The sequence below is a fragment of the Strix aluco genome, chromosome 16 (genome assembly GCF_031877795.1).
Source record: "Strix aluco isolate bStrAlu1 chromosome 16, bStrAlu1.hap1, whole genome shotgun sequence".
In the NCBI taxonomy this organism is placed as follows: Eukaryota; Metazoa; Chordata; class Aves; order Strigiformes; family Strigidae; genus Strix; species Strix aluco.
Window position 1 is genome coordinate 18,291,738 of NC_133946.1, and position 20,765 is coordinate 18,312,502.

The following is a 20,765-nucleotide window of genomic DNA, read 5'->3' on the forward strand; positions in this document are numbered from 1 at the left end:
GGTGACTCAAACCACTTCCCTGGGCAGCCGCTGCTTGATAACCCTCTTGGTGAATAAATTTTTCCCGATATCTAATCTAAACCTCTCCTGGCACAACTTGAGGCTATTTCCTCTTATTCTACCTCTTGTTACCTGGGAGAAGAGACTGACACCCACCTCGCTACACCCTCCTTTCAGGTAGTTGTAGAGAGTGATAAGGTCTCCCCTTGGCCTCCTTTTCTCCAGAATAAACGGCCCCAGTCCCTCAGCTGCTTCTCATAAGACTTGAGCTCTAGACCCTTCACTAGTAGGTGCGTGGGGAGTCCTGCGAAAGGAAGCGGAAAGGCTTGATGGACTGGAGACGTAGCGTGCGCAGGTGCCCCGTGTTCTCCTTGCTTTGCCAGCAGCACCAGCTGGAACTCAATTTGGCCCTACAGAATGTTTTGGGCTTTCTGTTAAGAAGTAGCATTGTGAAATGATGTTATGGCACTTGTCATCCTTAACATGCCTGCCATGCCTTGGCACCGTCTGTTTACAGCAGAGCATCCGGAGGCCAAGCAAAGATTCCCTTTTAAGGCAAAGAGCCACTCTGAGAATCCAAAAGAAAAAGTTTCCCTGGCATGTAGGGTACATTCTTCTTTCCTCCTCCTCTTAAATAAACTATTAGTAACTTTTAAAAACAGAACAAAAATGAAGAAGCAGGGCCAGAAATGCTGCCAAAGACATTTTATTCTGCACAGCCCCCTTAAACCTGCGCAGCAACCGAGTCCTGGAGCTAACGCAGGGCAGGAGAGGGGAAGATTGAAACTGAGCTCAGAGGGGTCTGTCAGAGACCTGGGGCTGGAGGAGTCCAAATGGAGATGGTCTTAAAAAGCTTAGTCTCCTTCCCTTCCCCAGGCCCTGGAGGAATGGTCAACCACAGCAATCCATGAACAATTGTACTGTATGCTGCACTGGGATTTGGACTTGCTTTCCAATACCTTACACAGCTTCCCTTCCCATGCTGATGTTCTTTTCTTTCCCAGTCCTGAACATGTATATGTACATCTAGGATTTGTGTTCTGGGTGTGCTGTCACATGGCATTTTCAGCTGAAGATTTAGCAGTGATCTGGGTTAAAACGGGACACGGGATTGCAGAAAAATTTCCACAGAGATACTAATCTGTACGGTTTTGAAGAGGGAAATGCAAATACCATCTCTTGCTTTTTCTCAAAGGAAGGGCAACACTGCTCATGTTCCAATGAAGCTTGTTATTCCCCTTTTCTTGCGTGCTATACAAATAAATACACTGAATTACCAAGAAGTGATTTTCAAGCTGCCTAGTGCCTCTAAGCTTCCGGTCCTTGTACTTAACTGAGGAGAAAAGACTGTGGGCTGCTGGGGTAGGAAACCAGACAGCATCCAAGAGTTTGTTCCTGTCCTCTAAAAACTGGCATAACCTGCTGCTTCATTGTTCTTGGTGGGAGTTTGTCCCTAGGACTTACAAATTTTAGCTCATAAAACTGTTTCCTTCCTGCTATGAATGGGTTCAGAAGTCCCATACTTAACGCAGGACATTTATAACCAGAAATTAACTGATAACTTCTTTCCAGTAAAGTGCCACAGAAAAAACAGAAAGGTAACAAGTAAATCTGTGAGCAGCTAACCTGGTTTTCCTTACAAACCTGTAGCCTTCTGTAGATGGTGGAAATCTTCAGAATTTTTCTTCTCTGCGAAGGGGAGTACATTAGAGGGAGAGAGCTTCCATATTAAAATTTTTTACCTTCATGTGTTTTATTCCCTCTTGTGTTCCACTCACATCGCATTTGACTCCTTACCTGAAGAAAGGCAGAGGAGAGAAGCTAAAATTAAAATATCCGTTATATCTTTAATTTTGTATTGCAAACTCTGATTCACTGGAAAATACAAAAACGTGATGAAAGTGTTCATAAAGATCGGCTTAGAAGACACTTAAAATGTTGGCTTACTGCCTCTCTAATTCTGTTTTAAGAAGCTAACCCCCATCCTCAGATTACCAAGAAAGTAGGTTTTGGCAGGAGTACTTCAGTCTATAATACTTCATCGGTGGAAGATATTTTAAAACACAACACTTCAAAAAGAAAGGAAACAATTACAGGATGAAAATCAAAGGCCAAGGCAGTTTGATACCTCCAGTAGTCCAGTAGTGTAGTTACACCTGGGTGAGGTGGAATATGATGTTGGTGACTGTAATTTTTCCACATAAATGTTTTAGTTGGGAATGTACCATTTCAACCCCTAAATTTTCCAGATTGTGAACTATACAAATTATAAAGTAGAAGCTTGGGTACTTCAAACTAACCCCCAAAACCTCAAGTGACTTATTTTAATATCAGTTGGTAACATTTTTGTGGGCATCTTATTTTTCGTTCTTCCTTAAAATAGATTTTTCTTTTTGTGCCACTTTTGCATGCTTTGCTCTGAACTGTGGGGCTTTCACTCTCCTCTAGCCAGTACTGACTGAACACATTACAGCTGGATTGTGAACAGTCGAGACATGCTCTCTTCTAAATTTGCTGAGGATTGCTAGGATTATACCAGTTAACCTCGGGTAAGAAATAGGGTCAGTTACTTGAAAGAAGAATATTATTAATCACAAAGTAAGCGTCTTTGTTCATAATCCATGGTGATTTTCTTCCTCACAGACTTGAGGTGGCTTGTGAGTTTTGACGTTTGCAAACACAGATTTGCTATGTGAGGCCTGTTGGACCTGTTCTGTCAATTTTCAAATGGAAATCAGTGTGTTTGAGACTGATCCAGAGGGCACCAAGTGATTGGAGTTTTGCCTGCAGCTCTGCTCCTCACCACTGTAGGGTTTTTTAATAAACTATTTAACTTTCTAAGGTTACTCATATCTGGTACTAAAACCACCTTAATATGCCACATTAAAAAGAGAAAAGCCACTGATTACTTGTATTTAAAAAAAAAGAAAAAATAAACAGCCGCTCACCCCAGGAGTAGTTAGTTGGGTGTGAAGGGTAGGACATGGTGATTGAAGCATCACTGCTTGTCCTTGAAGAGATTTCAGTTTCAGATGCAGCATAAGAAACTGCACAGCTTGCTGGAGACAGCAAGAAATTATTATAGCTGTGCTGGTTTCCTCTGGAAGAAAGGAATCCTGAACTGGTAGAGGTAATCTAATTATCTAATTAACTTGATCAGTTTAGGGAAGTTTGGCATTTAATAAATCACTAGTATTCCCTCTGTGTGATCAACCTTGTAATAAATCATATTCTCATGACCAAAACAATTCTAAAGTGATGTGAACCACACATAGTGGACATTGTGTCCTTGATACTTCAGCTAAATGAGATTGCTTCACATGTACTTTTTTCCAAACAAACCATATCAGTTTAAACTGAAGCACATCTTTAGTATTTGTACCATGAATAAACTTTGAACCTGACAGCCAGTTTCTGCTGTGAAATGGGTATAATACTTTCCTCATATGGTTTTAAAATTGATACCTGGGTGGTGCTTTGAAGATGCTTCAAAGTGTGGGGTCTTTTTAAACCAAGAAACTACTGGGCATCTGATCAAGAAGGAAGTAAGAGAGAGAGGTTGGAGGAGGATCTTTATTAACTGAGATGGGATAAGAAAACAAGCTGGGAAATTGGCAGTTTTACTCAATCTTAACAAAGCAGTTAGACCAGGGAAAAAAATCATCCCGGCCCAATGGGCCTGTCACTTGGTAAAGTGTCTTATACATCTTTCTCTAGTGAAATCCAGGCAAACATCCAGCTGCTGTGTTTTCTCAGCTGAACACAAGGCTGAGCATGGAAGCCCTGCTAGAAGCATTAGTGAATATACTGTCTTTGGCTGGAGCCAGTTTGCTGAACCTTCTTCGAAGGTTTTACATGAGTGACCTCTCTTCTGTCATCTCCCATCGCTTTTCCCTCTCTGAAACTTATTTGCAGGTGTGACTTGGCCTGTGGCATCATATTCAGTTGAGTGCCTAAAACCAAACACACACAAACCTATCCTGGGAGTTATCTGAAGAATTAGTTTGTACTCTGGTTTGCCTGTCAATAAAAACTGCTGAGTGCTGTCTCCTTGGATTCCCTAAAGATGTTTCTTCCCTTAATTAGTAGTTAAGCATCGATAGACAGGTTTCGGTCTAACCTCTTGACAGACCTTCAGCAAACTGCTGCGTAACAGCTACTCCTCCAGCTGCTTTGGAGATACAGTTGATCTGACGTGGACGTGTTAAGACACATTGAGTAGAATTCTGTTATTTTTTTAAGGCAGGCACAGGTAAACATGAATCAGGACTTTGGTTTGCTTTAGGGTGCCTATAGCAGTGTTTTGAAAGGTACTGCCCTTTCTGGAGTCTTACACGATGTTTAGTTATGTTTTCCAGTAAATAATCATCTACATGTGATGGATTTTGGTGTTTCCTGAGTAAGACTCTACTGGTCTTGTCCCTTTTCCTCTCATTGAAAGCAAGCTAACGAGCTTGTGGCTGTGTGTGCTGCTTTATGCTCACTGCTATAGTCTTCACTTAGAGGGTGTTCTGGGACATCTCAGAAATGGCTACACACAATTTTTCACATTTGTGTACTTTAAACTTAAAATGGAAAATTAAAGACATGTTGAATGTGAACAGCTCACAACAGAGGAAATAACAGATGCTTCGCTTTGCACATTTGGAATTGGTTCCAGGTAGACAGTGTTTTCTTACAAGTCTTTGAAACAAAGTGAACTTGGAGGTAGGGGAGAGCAGAAGGAAGGAAGCTAACTTCTAAACTTTACACTATTTAGTAATTCTAGTAATTGTGAATGTATGAGCTTTGGTTTATCTAGAATATGGAATTTTTATTTGTGGATTCTTAATCATATGTAATCATGTTTCTAAAATTGTCTTCTCTGTACTGCTGTATGCTCCAGCTTTGTAAGTCTGTAAAGAAAATGCTTTTGTATTGACTAGTATTGACAGTTTCCAAACTAAACCCACAGCTTTACAGCCTAGGCTGAGCATGTCTCAATTAATATGAATAGGTCTGACTTTATAACCTAAGTTCTGCCTAATTGTGGGAAGATGTGTGGTCTGGTTCAAAACTTGATGTTTTTAACACTGGATTTTTTTTTTTTAGTTTGTACTTAGAATATTTGGGGCATGTCGTGTCCCAACTGCACTGCTTGCAGGTCATGAAAATCTGCTGGTAGAGACAATTTCTGAGGTCTTGCTTTACCTCTCAGCAGCTGCAAAAGGTTAAAAAGAAGTTTGTGCTGCACAGGGTGATTTGACATTGAGGTTTCAGTGGCGTGAATAAACCCTTTGATATCGGTGATTATGGGCATTTTGCAGTTTCAGTGATGATACCCATGAGTCAGGTTCTTTTTTAAACTGAGCCAAACCTTTGGAAAGGGGCAGAGCATGGGATCCTTCAGGAAGCTTCTGTTTGAAGTGCTCCAGTTCCAGCACAAGGCAGTTGTGGAAAGACTTACACAATCTACGGAAAAGACACAAGTGGCTGCATGTACTAATCTAACAGAGACTGACGTTTGTGTGGAAATAAGGGGGTTTGGGTTTTGTGAAAGGATGACGTTTGCATTAGCAAACTTGTGAAATATATTTAGTGATGGATTTTTGTTTCTTTTCATGAAATGGGGAGAAGATGCTGAAGTGAGAATGAGGTACTACCCGTTTCTATTTGATGGAAGATTTGCCTCAGCCTCGTATGTCTGGCTTCCTTCTGTGGTTTCCCTCCACAGCCTGGCTCTATGACAGACTGTGTTTGACCTCTTCATCTCTCTGTCCCCTCCTCCTCCTCCTCTAAGAAGACTGCTCTTAGCTGACGTGGCAGAGCCCTAACGTGGGGCCCTTGGTTTAAGTATCCTGAAGTATAGCAAAGACACAAACTCTGTTCTATCCAAACTACTTCTCACTGATAACTTTTCTCCCCAAGTGTGGTTAATGCCGTTTGTGGAACCAGTCTCTGAAGTTGAAGGTATTTTCTGCATGATTGTTACTGGAACTCTTAATTTTCTTAAAAAATCAACTTATCCTTGAATGCCTGAATCCTGCCCCCCCGCCCCCCCCAAACCAAACCCAAAACCCACTAAAGCCAACCAGCTGAAAAAAGCCCTAAAGAGTATATTCTGAATAGACCATAATATTGTCTGTCAGAGGCCCAGCAGGTATGAAGGTGCTGAATGGAGCGTGCCAGGCTTGGTTTCAGCAGTGTAGAAGTAAGGCAGCCTGTGCTGGGAATTAAGCAAATCAGTGGCCTGGAGTGTTTTTTACTAGCTCAAGGCCAAGTGTATAGTTTCAACTGGATTTATGCCATTGACTGTCAGGGTAAGGTAGTTTCAAGTCTTAACACGGTATTCCTGCAAAAGGAAGAGGTCAAACATGCTGCAATAAAGTCAGGTTACAGACTATCAAACAAGACTGTTGTTTTATGCTATTACTTTTTCCTTGAATATCATCTCAAGTTCTGTGAAAATCTGAAGTCTCAGGCCCAAGAATAAATTCAGTATATCTTTCATAGCTTCTTTAAATACCTTTAAAGTTCTCCTGCAGTTCTTGCTTTCATGGACTTCTCTTTCTTATCTGTAGCTTATTTTTACATGGGGAGGTTCAGATGAGATCTAGCAAATCTAAAGGTTTGAGGGCAAGAATAGCTAGATGACAACCAGGAGCTGTTGGTCTAACTGAGCAACCCTGCCCTATTAAGAGCCTTGTGCTGGGGAACACCTGACTTTGCATGTCCTAAAACATCCCTTAGTGGAGCAGCTATGAGAATTAGTCCACGTTACTTCATTAAATAAACTTGATTTATTTATTTAACTTTTATGTATGTATTTATTTAGATAAAATTAAATAAGGGACAAGTCTTGCAGGCTTCATTTGAATTGGGATGCACTGCTGTGGACAAAGGAGATGGCAGGAGATGTGCAAGAGTAGCTATGTGCTGAATTCATCTTCACATATACTGGTTTTAGTTTATTCTCATACTGTATTTGTATTCTTTAAAAAGATGTTCTGTGTCACAGGCGTTCTCTCTCTAACCATGAAAGCTGCCTTTCTCATTAACATACGGAAATAAAAGTGTGACCATCTTTTCCCTACCAGAGACCTCCCACAGTGCTTTCTGTACATCCGTGGTTTGTAAATATATTGTGAGGGTGTAAGTGTATATTGTGCTGCTGTCACCAAGTTTTCCTTGGTTTTTTTCCTTGATGATGGCCTTCCTGAAGTCTTAAAGTCCCCCTAGTCTTAATTTACTGGTTAGAGAGAAGTATGACAAGACTCAATGCAAGTTCAAGACAGTTTAAACAGTGGCAGCGCTGGACCAGGCTGTAGTAAGTTACGGCCTTCGTCTCTTGTGGAAGGTGAATCTTGGCCTCTCCCTACTGCAGTGCTGATGATGTGGGCGATGAGTCGTTCTGAAGAGGGGTTTAATGAACTGATCAGTAAAGAGCCCAGAAAGAGAGAAATCTGAATAATCATACTTTCTTTGGGGAAGGCACTGACCCTTGAAACACCATGCGCAGGGAAGATGTGAATCCCATCCTCACAGCAAAAACCAAGCCTGCATGTATCTCAGGGGCACAGTTAAAGTGCGTTAAGAGCCAGGACAAGGTCAGTTCCCTTTGGATGGGATCTAGATGAGTTTCAACAGAATCACAGAATCAACTAGGTTGGAAAGGACCTTGAAGATCATCTAGTCCAACCATTAACCTAGCACTGCCAGTTCCCATCTACACCATATCTCTCAGCGCTATATCGACCCTACTCTTAAACACCTCCAGGGATGGGGACTCCACCACCTCCCTGGGCAGCCCATTCCGCTGCCTAATAACCTGTTCTGTAAAGAAATACTTCCTGACATCTAGTCTAAACCTTCCCTGGCGCAACTTGAGGCCATTCCCTCTTGTCCTATCACTTGTTACTTGGTTAAAGAGACTCATCCCCAGCTCTCTGCAACCTCCTTTCAGGTAGTTGTAGAGGGCCATGAGGTCTCCCCTCAGCCTCCTCTTCTCCAGACTAAACAACCCCAGTTCCCTCAGCCGCTCCCCATCAGACCTGTGCTCCAGACCCTTCACCAGCTTCGTTGCCCTTCTTTGGACACGCTCGAGTCATTCAATGTCAAACTGAATGCAGTCTTCTGCAAACGTGGGCTTGTCTTGGTTTTATAGATACTTAAAAACCTCTTTAAACCAAGAAAACCTGACATTAAAAAGTCCTGGCATCTCCTCCTTATATTCCTGTGATAGTATTGCCTTACTGCACTTTGTCCCTCACCATTAAATAGATCCTCTGTCTCTGCTTAGGTGGATTTTTTAACTGTAGAAACATGGATGTACAGCTGTTTGACCAAAGTGCTGACCTGCTGTCCTTCCTCAGAAGTCCTTGCTGAACCCCTGGCCTAGGAATATGGGTTGAGTCAAGAGTCTAGGCTGAGGATGTTAAAAACGGAGTGAGAGGAAAACTCTAGTGATTACAAGAAACACTTTAGAAATGGGAGAAACACTATAGAAATACATGCCATGGAGATAAACACATTTTATGGAATGTGGTTGTCTACTTTTATAAATGGAAGGTTATTTCATAATGCATTGTATTTTAAAGGATTTTCAGAAAAAAATGAACTCAGATCTTTCTGTCTCGGGTATCCTGGGAGCTGAAAAAGCAGGTGGTTTTGTAGTTACCAGTGCTTCTCGCTGGAGTCACAGATGCTCACTTCTAGAAGGCTTCTGGTGTCTCAGAAAGCGTAGGGCTGGAGTAACAAGGAATGCTGTAGCTTTGCACGAGCAGTGCCAGCATGTGATGTGGAAAGAGTGTTTTTCCAGCTGAGAGCTACCTTCTTGCAGCAGTCTGCTTTTACTGTCCCTCAAGCTCCCGTTGTGCAGGTGACAGTTAAGTGTGTGATGCAGCAGACTGTTAGTGTGTTCGCATTAGGTAGCTCCTTCGGGCACAGTGCCAGTCTGCTGTCAGGGCTCCTCGGGGGCATAGAGAGAGACGGTCACTCCCCCAGGAGTTTGCAATCTAAACTGGCAAAAGGGCAACGGGGATGGAGCAGCTCGGTCTCAAGTTTCTTAACGCCATTCAAAACCTCAAATGTTATTTGAAAAAAGTGTCTGAGTTCAAATACACTGTTTAAGAAACTGTCTTTTGCTTTAATAAAAAAATATTAAGCCAAGGGGAGGGAAGGCAGGAGGAGCAGTGTCAACACAAATACAGGAGTTTGGATTCTGTAGCTGTCCATCAACAGTAAAGGTGACTTTTCTTCTTTCTTTTCAATCTCTTGCAGGAAGTCCAAGGGAAAGCCAAATGGGAAGAAGCCAGCACCGGAAGAGAAGAAACTTTACCTAGAGCCAGAATACACAAAATCCAGAATTACCGACTTCGAATTTAAGGAGCTAGTGATGTTACCACGAGAAATAGACCTCAACGAGTGGCTAGCCAGCAACAGTGAGTATTGTGATCGTACAGCTCGGAGCTTGCTGTCCCCCGAGAAGGCATTCATTTACTCTTTACGCTTCTCAGTGCTTAGAAAAACACTCAGTGACTATTTTTACTGCATAATGCATGTCATTATACCTTGAATAGTAATTAAGCTGTCTTACGTACAAACCAACTGTGCTTGGCACCATGGAAGCCTTGATACGTTTCCTCCTTCCAGCTCCCTCACTGGGGCACTGAGGGCACTAAAGTTTTTGATGCTCTCTTGAGGACCATCAATTCCCTTTGACTATTTGCTAAACTGGCTGGTTCAGCATGTTTCTGACTCAAGCTATTGGTCTTCCAGAAGCATTGTAAAAATGATAGTTTATTAAGACTCGTATGTAAAGCAAGTTATGCCTAAAGCCAGGAGTTTTGAAGTCTTTTGGTTGGATTTCTTCTCCCCACTCCTTCCAAACCTTGGAATTGCTGTGAATTTAAACTGTAGTCAAGCCTGGAACTCAAGAGTTGTGACTGACTACTGTGACTGAATGCTGTATCTGTGCATCTCAGTTCTGATTTACAGTACTTTCCTGTGCCTCACCTGCCAGTCCTAACCTGCAGCTATAACCCAGACTTGTTTACATTTTCAACAGTGTGTGGTAGTAGCAAGAAATTTCTTTAAACTGCACACTGGGAAGGTTTATAGAGACTCATTAAGAAAAAAATGAGGTGCCCCCTGAGGAGTATTAAGATGTTAAATTATCTCAGGAGAATTTTAAAAAGTAGAAGTGTGGTATTTTTCATGCTGTTTTTTTAAAAGGACATAATGTCACGAGAACTATTAATGCTGGTTTTTTAGCCACTGTACGTTTTAAGTCTGACTTCAAAAGAACATAGCAAATTGTTTGCCTTCAGCTTGTAGTATTCTACCATAAAGGTGAGGCTGATGACGGAGACACTTTCCAGTCTTGCTGCTTAGTGAGTAATAAGAGCTGATGCATCATGGTGCTTTCATCTTAAATCAAAACAAGAGCTTTCATTCTATGTACCTCTTTGTTTTGCAGTTCATCATTAGACTCATTTAGCTAAATCGTGTTTAAATTTGTATGCGAGCTCAAGACTCTGAGGTCACTTTACTTGCTCTATTTAAATAATTGTCTGGAGGATAACCAGTGTTTTGAAAGTATTTTACTTCTGAATTTCTTTCCTTTGTGTTTATTTTTCAGCAACGACTTTCTTCCATCACATCAACTTACAGTATAGTACAATCTCAGAATTCTGTACAGGAGAGTCATGTCAGACCATGGCAGTGTGCAATACGTAAGTCAATATTTACAGTTACAAGGTTTCCATGAAGTCTTCAGAGTTGCTTGGGGAGGATCTCGGTATTAGATGGCACTGGGCAAGTGTTTTACAGCAGATCTCTGCGTAGTGAGAATGTGGCAGCTGTACATGCTCTTCTCTCCCCTCAGCAGTGAAGGGCGGTTTTTGTGGAGGACTAGAAGGACGAGAATCTTTGACTGTTCTGAGCTGGTTTTATAAGGTCAGATCAGAGAGGCCAATTACCACGTGTGTAGCTGAGGGGGAGAGGGAAGAAGAGCAAGGCAAAACTGTCCTTACTGGTAGGAGTGCTCCGATTCCATAGAAGGCCGGGGAGGATAAACGAATTGCGAAAACCTCAGAGGGTGCTTCTGATAGCTGGAATGCTGACAGAGCACCAGGCTGCTGGCAGATAACCTCTAGCCTGACGTGAGCCACTGGCCTTCTGCCCGAGCCCCTGGGCACAGAGGACACAAGTGGCAGCTTTGCAAAGAGTAAGGAAAACGTTTTGGTTTGGCACTTTCCCCCTGTAGGACTTAGTAGACTTTTCTTAACATTGACTAGCTGTCACTTATGAAAGAAGGCTTTGTAGTTTTACTGTACATGGTGAATGTAAGAAAAAGTTACCATAAACTCCTGCTCTTGATTAGCACAGTCCAACACGATGGAATATGAGATCCAGTTGAGTATGAATAAGCCTGTTGTGTTGTGGGTTTTTTTTCTCCAGCACATGTGTTGATAGTCCTTTTCTTCCCTCCTCTTGCATTTCCTGGGATTAATTTAGTTGAGATGGATTTTAAAACAGAAGACTGAGCAGTTAATGTTATAGTACATCAAACAAACATCCCGGGGAATGTACGCAACAGAACCAGAGCTCTATATTGTATCTCTGACAATAATTACATAGTGCTTAGAAAGGAATCCTTGCTTAATGTACTGGGCTATTTTGTGCACTTGAAATTAATATCAGGGGCTTTCTTTGAGAGCGCTCTGAAGAATGCAAAGTGTACGGAGGATATTTTTGCATGTAGAAGTTGGAAAGATAACTGTCAGTAGAGAATTAAAGGCCACGCTAAGGACTTTGAAAGCAGGCTGGAACAGAAAGTAATAAATCTCTGCTGGACCCAGATTTTATCAAAAGGAGACAGCATGTCTCTAAATGAGAAATAGTGATCAGTAAGATGAGTATTTTGTTGACTCTTGCTCCGAAGCCTTCTCATGTTTTAATTCCTGATGCAGCACTGGCTGTCCAAAGGACTGAGTTTAACTGTTTATCCACTTGGCTGATGGGAAATAGTGGCTAAAAGGAGGTGGTGGTAGGGAACTGCTCCGTTCTGCTCTAGCGAGTCTTAAAGAAGAGTCCTCTGTAAGCCATTTGTGCTGCAGAATAAAGAAAGGAAGTGCCTGTAGGCGGCTCCAGCTGTAGCCTGTATTTTTAGTGGTGAGGGCTGATAGCGGAATGTTCCTATCCTTTGTTTTGGAAAACTGAAAAATTGCGCTATTTGGGAATAACAGGAAGCATGTCTACACTTGGGTGAAGCACTTGAAACGGTTTGTGTTTAGCTAAATCATAACAACTTAAGTATCTTCCTGTACTTGGGGGCAGATGAGTGATTCATGTTTGCAAACTGTAGGCTGCATATTTCATTCTCTGATGAAGCGTGCGGGTCTGTGAAAAACCACAGAGGTGAGATCACCGAGCTACACACCTCAATACAGCTCAGCTTTGAAGGTCCCATTCATAATCGTGTTCTCCAGATATCTCTAATGACAGTTCTGGATAATCCTTATCTTTATATTCTGCCTCTCCTAGCTCTTCCCTTTTGGAAGAGATATGCCTAAATGGAACATGGAGAACTGCCTCGAAGATGCTCATTTGTTCATATCCAGTTGTGACCATGACAAAACTGTATGTTGCTTCCCCACTCCATTCCCTCCCGCTTTTTTTTTTAGTCTTACCCTAACAAAGTAAGGTAAGGACATGCTTATTGTGTTGCAGAAGCACCGAGTGATATGATTTATTGTGCCTCTGACCTGTCTCTAGTATATAGAGTACCACCTAAACATTAGAGGACGTTGCTGATTAACCTGACGGGCACTCCAGGTTTGACCTTCTGTGGCTGTGATCTGTTCGGGTACTCTGGAATAAAATAGCATCAACCTCTATTAGATTGCCATGGAATCACAGTACCTTACGATAAGGGTGCAGTTTGCCATTTTTTTCAGTGCTGATTTCACTATGAAGGTCTGCATTTTGATCCTCTCTTGTGTTTTCCCTGCCCGGTTCTCCAAGGTGTGTTTTGGATCACACCATTCTGGTCATACCTAAGGAAGGCTTTTTGTATTTATGGTTGAGATGCTGAAGTAACTATTGAGAACAGGTTGCCTGTCAAGTTACTTTGCATTCAAATGCACTGCAAATACTCAATCCCAAGTTGAGAGGATTTGCTGGCAAAATAAACACCAGTTGCAGTTAAATATTTGAGGTAAAGTTTTGACATCTCAGAGAAGCTCCAGCCAACTGACAAACTGCAGACAGATGCAGCTTTCAGCCCTCTGTCAGATATATGAGATAGCACAGCCATCTGCAGACAATAAGGAAGAGAATTTCTGCTTGGGGTCACTAAGAGACATCTGACAAAAACTTAGTCTCCTTGTAGAACAGATGGAAGCATTTGCTGGCAAGGTGGGATAATGCCAGGAGAAATAACAGAATGACCAGTTATCCTCAAAATTTAATGAGGGTGGCATGAAGGTAACTTTGGGGATTACTTAATTTTGTTCATTAATATGCTTATCATTTGCTGTAAAGCAGGTACTATATTTTTAACACAGTATTTACTATTTAGATTTAGTATGCTTTATAGCTTATTGTTACACAAACTAGCTTTAAAGCACCATGAGCTGTAAACTGGTTTTCTAGCGGACATTTGGGCAAAACTTCTCAAAGTGCTGAAGTGAGGGGAGTAAATGAGAGCCTGTCTAAGTGCTGTTCACGAGGCTGAGGTTACAAAGCTCCTGAGGCAGGAATCAAGGATGGATGCAAACTTCGAGGCAGCCCACACGTAAGAGTGAAAGGTCTCATTTTGGCCCAGTGAAATCCCTGTGTTGATAATTCTTATCACTCATTTTTTCTAATCTTACGGTCTCCTTTCTCATGTCTACCTTGCCCTTAGTATCTCTGCAGATGGAGGGTACTTCCTTCTAGAAAGCCTCACTCAAACTTGCATGTTTTGCATTTTCTTATATTTAAGTTCCTGGAGCTGTATGCTTATACATGGTAGCCCCCCCCCCCGCCCCCCATCTAAACATTGCTTTGCCCCATCAAACCATCAGAACTCTTCTGAGTTGCTGTCAAGCACTATATTACTGCCCTTCCATTTGATAGTTTGCTATCCTGCTTTCTTCATAACTGTCTTTTGGTATTTCTAGCAGGACTGTCTCTCCTTCCTTTCCAGACCACATAATCTCCACAGCATTTGCCTTTCCCTCCTTCCAGAAGCTTTACTCGTACAGTGATGTAACTTCTGTTCTGCCTCGGCTTCTGTGTCAACACAAACCCAGAACGTTTTAGAGGAAAAGGGATAAAATATGTAGGTATATTAAGATGCAGCACTGTGACTTCATAGGTGTTATCCTTTATTATTTGCATCATAGGTTTTTCTCTGTTAAACCCATAGTCATTTCTCCCTGGGATTTAGAACGGAGCTGCAAATTTTACGTAGGAAATAATCAAAATCTGTATCGTGTGAGCACTTTTTGAAAAGTGCCTTTGAAGTGTCATCTTCTTGTCCTTTCTGCTTCCTGCCTGTTGCCTAATTCGGGACCATGCTGTCCGGGTGCCAGGGCTGGAATGCAGTCAGGCTTCTGTGCCCCAGCGAGCCCTTCGCTGGCCCCCGCCGGCTTCCTGTCTTCTTAGGGGAGATAACCCGACCAGGTGGGAGATCTCTTCCTCCAAGACCTGTCAAGACTCTGTTCACAGCACTTGGAACATGAGGAAGACACATGATTCTAAACAACAGGACAATCCTTGTAGTTATCCCTTTACTTTTAATGATTCTTCTTTTAAATTCCTAATTTGCATAATTAGCCTAATTTTCAAGAAAAGGCAAAAAGGGTATGCAGTGGGATGTTACAGCAGATTTATTCACTTGTATTTTCATGTAAGTGAACTTGTACAGTTGCCAAACTGTTTCTTTTAACTAAAATCCAATTATTCAGATTCATTTTTGAGCCTAAGGGCAACTCTAAGCTATGCTTTCTATATTGCAGTTGAGGATTTCTGCAGCATGAGAAAACTGCTGAGGTACAGACAGTCCAGCCTGCTTCTGCTTTTGGCAACAGGCATTGTCCTAAGACCCAAAATAAGTCTGAATTGCCTAGAACTGTCTTGCTCCAGCTTACTGCAGGACTAACCAAATGAGGTGGCTTGTGTTTGTGCACTACGTTATGTAATTCCTTATATGTGGATTGTACAAAGGAAATACGCAGTGATGAAGAACACAGTCTGCCTAAGGGCCCAAATGCTAGTTCTGATGCCCGACATAGCTCTACAAAGAGCTTTTAACTCCTGGTGTTTTCATCCACTTGCTCACCTTTTCATGCCCTTTTGCAGTCAATCCTGATTTCTCTAGTAAACAACAGAGTGACCAAGCACCACGTGCTGAAAATGAGCCGAAAGAAAAATTCTAAACCTTAAGTGTCTGCAGAACTTGCCTTTCCTCTCTTAAAGTTTGAACTGCTCTACTTATTTCTGCAGCCTCTTCTTGTTTTCATATGCCTTGGGGCATGAACAGCATCGTTAGTGTCTTCACCTCACTGCCCTCAGGTCCCTGAAGAATCTTTCAGGGCAATGAAAACATTGTAAATCACAACCTTTCAGTTGCTACTTAACATTTTTCTTTAGTTGCTTCAGGACTGTTCTGCTGGTCAGTATACATAAAACTTGACTTTCCAGGTGGTATGTAGAGATCCTTCCAGTTCAATGGAGTCTAGTCCTAGTAGGCACAGGAAAAACATTTAATCTTTATCTTCCATGAAAAAAAAAAAAAAAGGTAAAAAAGTGCAAAGGTGGCTAAACATCACACTGAAATGATGTTTTGTCTAGGGCTACAGTGAAGCTTTTTCAGTGATTTGTGTGAGGAGTGACATAACAGATAGTTAGCCAACAGATGGGCAAAAAATGGTACCCTGGCTTTAGGGACTGGAGTTGGGTGAGGTATCTTTCTAGCCAAGTTCTGTTGCTCAAACCACTTCTGACCTTGCTTCCAAAGGCAGCCAGCAAACCCCACTTATGCTGTGTCCTGGGGAGACCAATACAGTGGATTTCTTATCAGTCCTGTAAGGATATAGGACTGTGCCTGGAGCTTAGACTGAAGGAAGAGTTCAGGAACTGGAACTTGAGACACCTCTAATGTGACATAGGCCAAAAAAAAAAAAGGTGTTTTGTCAGATTCCTTTATCTGTAAAACATTTCTCACTGTGTGTGCATAATGCAATGGATAGCTGCTCCTGTTAAGTTAGAGGTTCTTTAATTAACCATGACTTAAAGAAAAAAAAAAAAAAAAGAAACAAACTTTCAGTGCTTTCGTAGCCTTCAGATGCTCGGTCAGGTGCGGGCTGGCTGCAGCTAATCAAGGTGGACATGGCTGATTGAATTATGGTTGCTTTTGAAGAGCCAGACAATGTGCTTAATGTTCCTTAAGATCACACAGGATTATTCACCGGTGGCAGAGTCAAATGTGAATTCAGATGTTTTGGGCAGTCTGTAACTGTAGCCAAAGGAGCAGAGTTCTGAGGCACGCTGGTAGGGATGTGCAGAAGGGTCCTGAAAACTTTCCTCAGGTTGGATTTCGGAACAGGATTTGTAGCACTTAAAAAGGCTGCCAGTACTTCAGAGCACCAGCTTGGAAAGGCTGGTGTTTTGGAGCCACCTTCTGTCTGTTTAATAATACTACAAGACTAATTTATGTTTTGTGATGTTAAGCATCAGAAGATCACCAGTTTATCACTGTGCAATGTTGTTGCCCTTAAAAAATAGTTCTATAATGCTTTCCTGTAGAGTTCTATAGATGGTACGTAAACCCTTAGTCTGTCAGGGATAGAGAGTTATCACTGCCTCAGTAGAGCTCCTCTGCTTGGAGACTTGTCAGCAGGCTTTCTGTGCTTGGTACTGCCTGCACTCTTGACTGAATTGAAACAGAGAAAACTGGCTAACAGAAATTCAAGGTTTTTGATGTAGAAAGATACCCTGAAGTGAATCTCTTCTGTAGCAGCTGTGATGTATTTTGGTAATGCTGCAGCTGTTGTTTTATATTATTTAGACAGTAACCTCTTAGAGGAGTTGAGCTGAGGAGCCAAGGTGTAACGTGGTGACGCTGTCAATTCTCTCCACAGACAGTACTACTGGTATGATGAGCGGGGAAAGAAGATCAAGTGCACTGCTCCTCAGTATGTTGACTTTGTCATGAGCTCAGTGCAGAAGCTAGTGACAGATGAGGACGTCTTTCCAACAAAATACGGTAGGTCTGCTTTCACACAGCTGCTTCTGTGGCTCTTTGCAGATGCCATAAGGTGAGAGCTGGCATTCAGCGTATGTATTAATACCAGACAGCTTTCTCACTTGGTTTTTTTGATGTTTTTGTTACGGGAGATTTTAAAGTTGGTTCATTCTTGCAGTAAGAAGGACTTGCACTGTTGGCATATGAACTGGGGTGAAAGTCTCAATCCTGTGCCCTTGGCTTGTATTTCCTCATCGGTACATCTTTTTCTTCAAGCATTTTAAGATTTTCCTAGCCTGTATTCAGAGAGGATAAAAATTTGTCAGCATGTGGGTGTTCAATACAGCCTGCTGCTAGTAAAATTTAATCTTGATGATGTTTTACTATTTCCTTTAGAGCTCCGACACATTAAGGGGGAAATAAATTGGATTGCCAGGAATGTGGCTTGTTTTCCTTGCCCAACGAGGCCTTATCTCACAGATTGTTTGCAGTCTCCCTTCCCTTTCAAAGATTAAATAAGACTGTGATTTTTGAGAACTGAAAAGCAATAGGAAAGTAATTTTAACTCAGATTTGTATCCTGACAAGATTGCTACACATGATGCCTTTGGTTAAGGGGAAGAAAATAGAGATGTGCAGTTACTGTAGGTGGGCGTAACCAGGACTAAAATCAGCTGGCTCCTTCAGCCACTTCAACAGAAAATTGGGGAAGTAGGACATTACAATCTAGGAAACGTTAAGCCAGCAGCCTTTGCTTACAAGCATCTTGATCTAGAAAGAGGCAGTGCCTTGTAAGCCAGCTGCAGTTGACTTTTTTTTTTTTTTTAAAAAAATATGCTTGTTCAAGAGCAATGAGGGCATTTCATGGAAGTGCTTTGTCCATGTGGCCAAGGTGCACTTTACACCAGTAACATACTTCGTGCTGTGCATCACGCACAGGACAGCAGGTATGGTGCTTCTGCTTGCCTCTGTTTCAGTGTTACCCAAGCAGCTGTTGAATAATTGTCTTTTACTATGCAGGCCCAGCACTGCTCCAGCAAGCACAATTTCACCTGCACCTGGTAAAAGGCACCCAGTATTTCCTTCTGTTTCTTTTCCCATTTGATAGAATTTCAAAAATGAAACGAGGGAAGTAGTTACATACATAGTCAGACTGCTGCACACTACCAAGGCCCATGTACCTTAGCTTCCGTTTCAGGGTCTGTGAATTGGTCTCCCAAGCATTATGTACTTCCAGGGGAAAAATCTGCCAGCCCTGGACATACTAGACAAGGACTCTCATTGTTTTTACAGGCAGTAACAAAAAAATGTTGTGGCTTTAAAGAACAATTACACTTGCTTCCTGATTTTTGAACCGTTAGGGTTTAAAACATAACTTCAAATGAAAATGCTTAAAACTTCCTCAGATTCTTCCCCTGAATTCCTGTAAAAAGAAGGTAAGAGGGTGATAACAGGGCCCACAGGTTGTCTGGTGCATAAGGTGGGCTAGTTGCTCTTACCCGCAGCTCAGCCCAAGCAGATGCTGCAGAGGGGCTGAAGGTCAGCAGCTGGAGCTATCACGGTGTTTCTCCATCTTCCTTTCAGGCAAGGAATTCCCCAACTCCTTTGAGTCCCTAGTGAAGAAGATCTGCAAGTACCTGTTCCACGTGCTGGCCCATATCTACTCCTCACACTTTAAGGAGACTTTGGCACTGGAGCTGCACGGACATTTAAACACACTCTACACACACTTTATCCTATTCATCAGGGAGTTCAACCTCGTGGACCCTAAAGAGACCACCATCATGGACGACCTCACAGAGGTCCTCTGCAGCAGCAGCGGGAGCAGCAGTAACGGGAGCGGCAACGGGAGCAGCAACAGCGCAGGAGCACAGAACCACGTGAAAGAGAGATGAGCCCTCCTGCAGGATCAAAACTAACATTAAAAACAATATTATATATTCTGTGTGTATGTGTATGTATATGTTCAGATATACATACAGACATATACAGCAATGAAAGCTGAAAGAAATTATGCTGCCACCACAGGACGTGTAGTCGTACGGGACTGTATGGAGCTTTGATTTAATGCGCCACCTGGCGAGAAGTTGCACCAATTTTATTTTATTTTCTGTCCACTCCTCCTTTTACCTATTCAGATGGATGATGAGTGCTGTTTTTAGAGAAGAGCCAAGCTTGAGAGTGGGGCCACTCTTGGTTTTTTTTTTTGGTTGGGTTTTTTGTTTGTTTGTTTGTTTTTTTGTTTTTCTTTCTTTGGTCTTGAGTGCAAGCCCTTTGTCTTTCTAGGATGGTGGTCCTGCCATTTAAAAAATATCTATTATATTATAAGAAGTGACTTTTACTTTGAAGTGGCTTAAAATGCAGGTTTGTTTGGGGTTTTTTTGGGGGGGTGGGGGTGGTTTTTTGGTTTGGTTTTACATAGACTGCCCCTTACCCTGCCAAAAACTCCCCAGTTGAGTGCATCTTGCCCTTTGTTAGCTTGGAACGGGAAGAAACTCCTGGCTTGACTAGAGTAGCAACTAGGGGCTTGCTACGTGTTGAAATTGGGCATGATTCTCCAGTTGTCCCATCTACCTGGTCACAACATGTGAACGTGCAAGAGGATCCACAAGCCTTTCTGCTTATTGCTCCTACAACATATATACTCTTTTCTCTGCTCCCCCGCCTCCTCTTTTCCCAGGCACACCTCTACAAACAAAAGAGTAAGATCACTGGAGTCCCAAACCCATGTGCAAGAGCCACCACCATTTGCTTCCCATCGAACAGAGGCCCGGGGAGGGGGGAGAAGGGTACATTGAGTCAGTCACCGCCTGTGCTAGAAAGATGGCTGTTGGCATAAAATTATATTGTTGGCTTATTTTAGTTCATCTGTTCTATAATAATAAAAACAAATCTATCAGCCACAAGCTTTGTTTTTGTGTTTGCAGCGTCAAAAATCAGTGGAATCTACCCATGCAGCTTCCCTTTCACCACTGAATGCTGTTGGCCCTGCTGTCAGCCAGCTTTATAAATAATTGTCTTCCACCCTGTAATCTTACATTTTATAATCTATTCCTTGCTCTTTCTGGTACTGCTAGGAATCTCCTCCCCAGGTAATCTGAAGATAAATGCTCCAAAGATAAGCAATACTTGGAGAGTTTCCCGTTTGTACGTAAAGTCTGCAAATGCAGTGGGCTGCTGGATATTTTGTGGCAAATACTGTATTGCAGTATCTGTGGATGCAGTATTGTATCAGTATTGTATCTGGACAGTGATACTACTCTCCTTCACATTTCTACTGAATTCTTACAGTCAGCATTTCCAGTTGGGAAAATGCCAAATTTTGCTTCCAATTGTGCTTCTATCAAACCTGTGGCAGCCTCTGAGCATTGTTTGTTACTGGTCCTGAGGTATATACATCATTAATGACTGAGCTGGCACAAATCCTAGAAGGTTTTCCTGAATGAGGTCTGTAATCATAGTAAAAGTCAGTAGAGAGAAGGAAAGGAGTGCAAGTGAAAAAAAAAAAAAAAAAAGAAGGAAAAACACAAGCAAGTGAGGGGAAAGAAAAGCAT

The 20,765-nt window shown here is 42.1% G+C and overlaps 1 protein-coding gene across 4 annotated transcripts in view; it reads left to right on the plus strand.

Moving 5' to 3' along the window:
• Positions 1 to 20,117, plus strand: part of MOB2 (MOB kinase activator 2) — a 115,788-nt gene extending 95,671 nt beyond the window's left edge. For all 4 annotated transcript variants that reach the window (XM_074841702.1, XM_074841701.1, XM_074841704.1 and 1 more), the window contains exons 2-5: positions 9,259 to 9,419; positions 10,619 to 10,712; positions 17,109 to 17,233; positions 18,796 to 20,117. In XM_074841702.1, the coding sequence (XP_074697803.1) occupies positions 9,259 to 9,419; positions 10,619 to 10,712; positions 17,109 to 17,233; positions 18,796 to 19,106 (691 nt within the window). In that variant the 3' untranslated portion in view covers positions 19,107 to 20,117. The remainder of the gene's footprint in view (positions 1 to 9,258; positions 9,420 to 10,618; positions 10,713 to 17,108; positions 17,234 to 18,795) is intronic.
• The last annotated feature ends 648 nt before the right edge of the window (positions 20,118 to 20,765 follow it).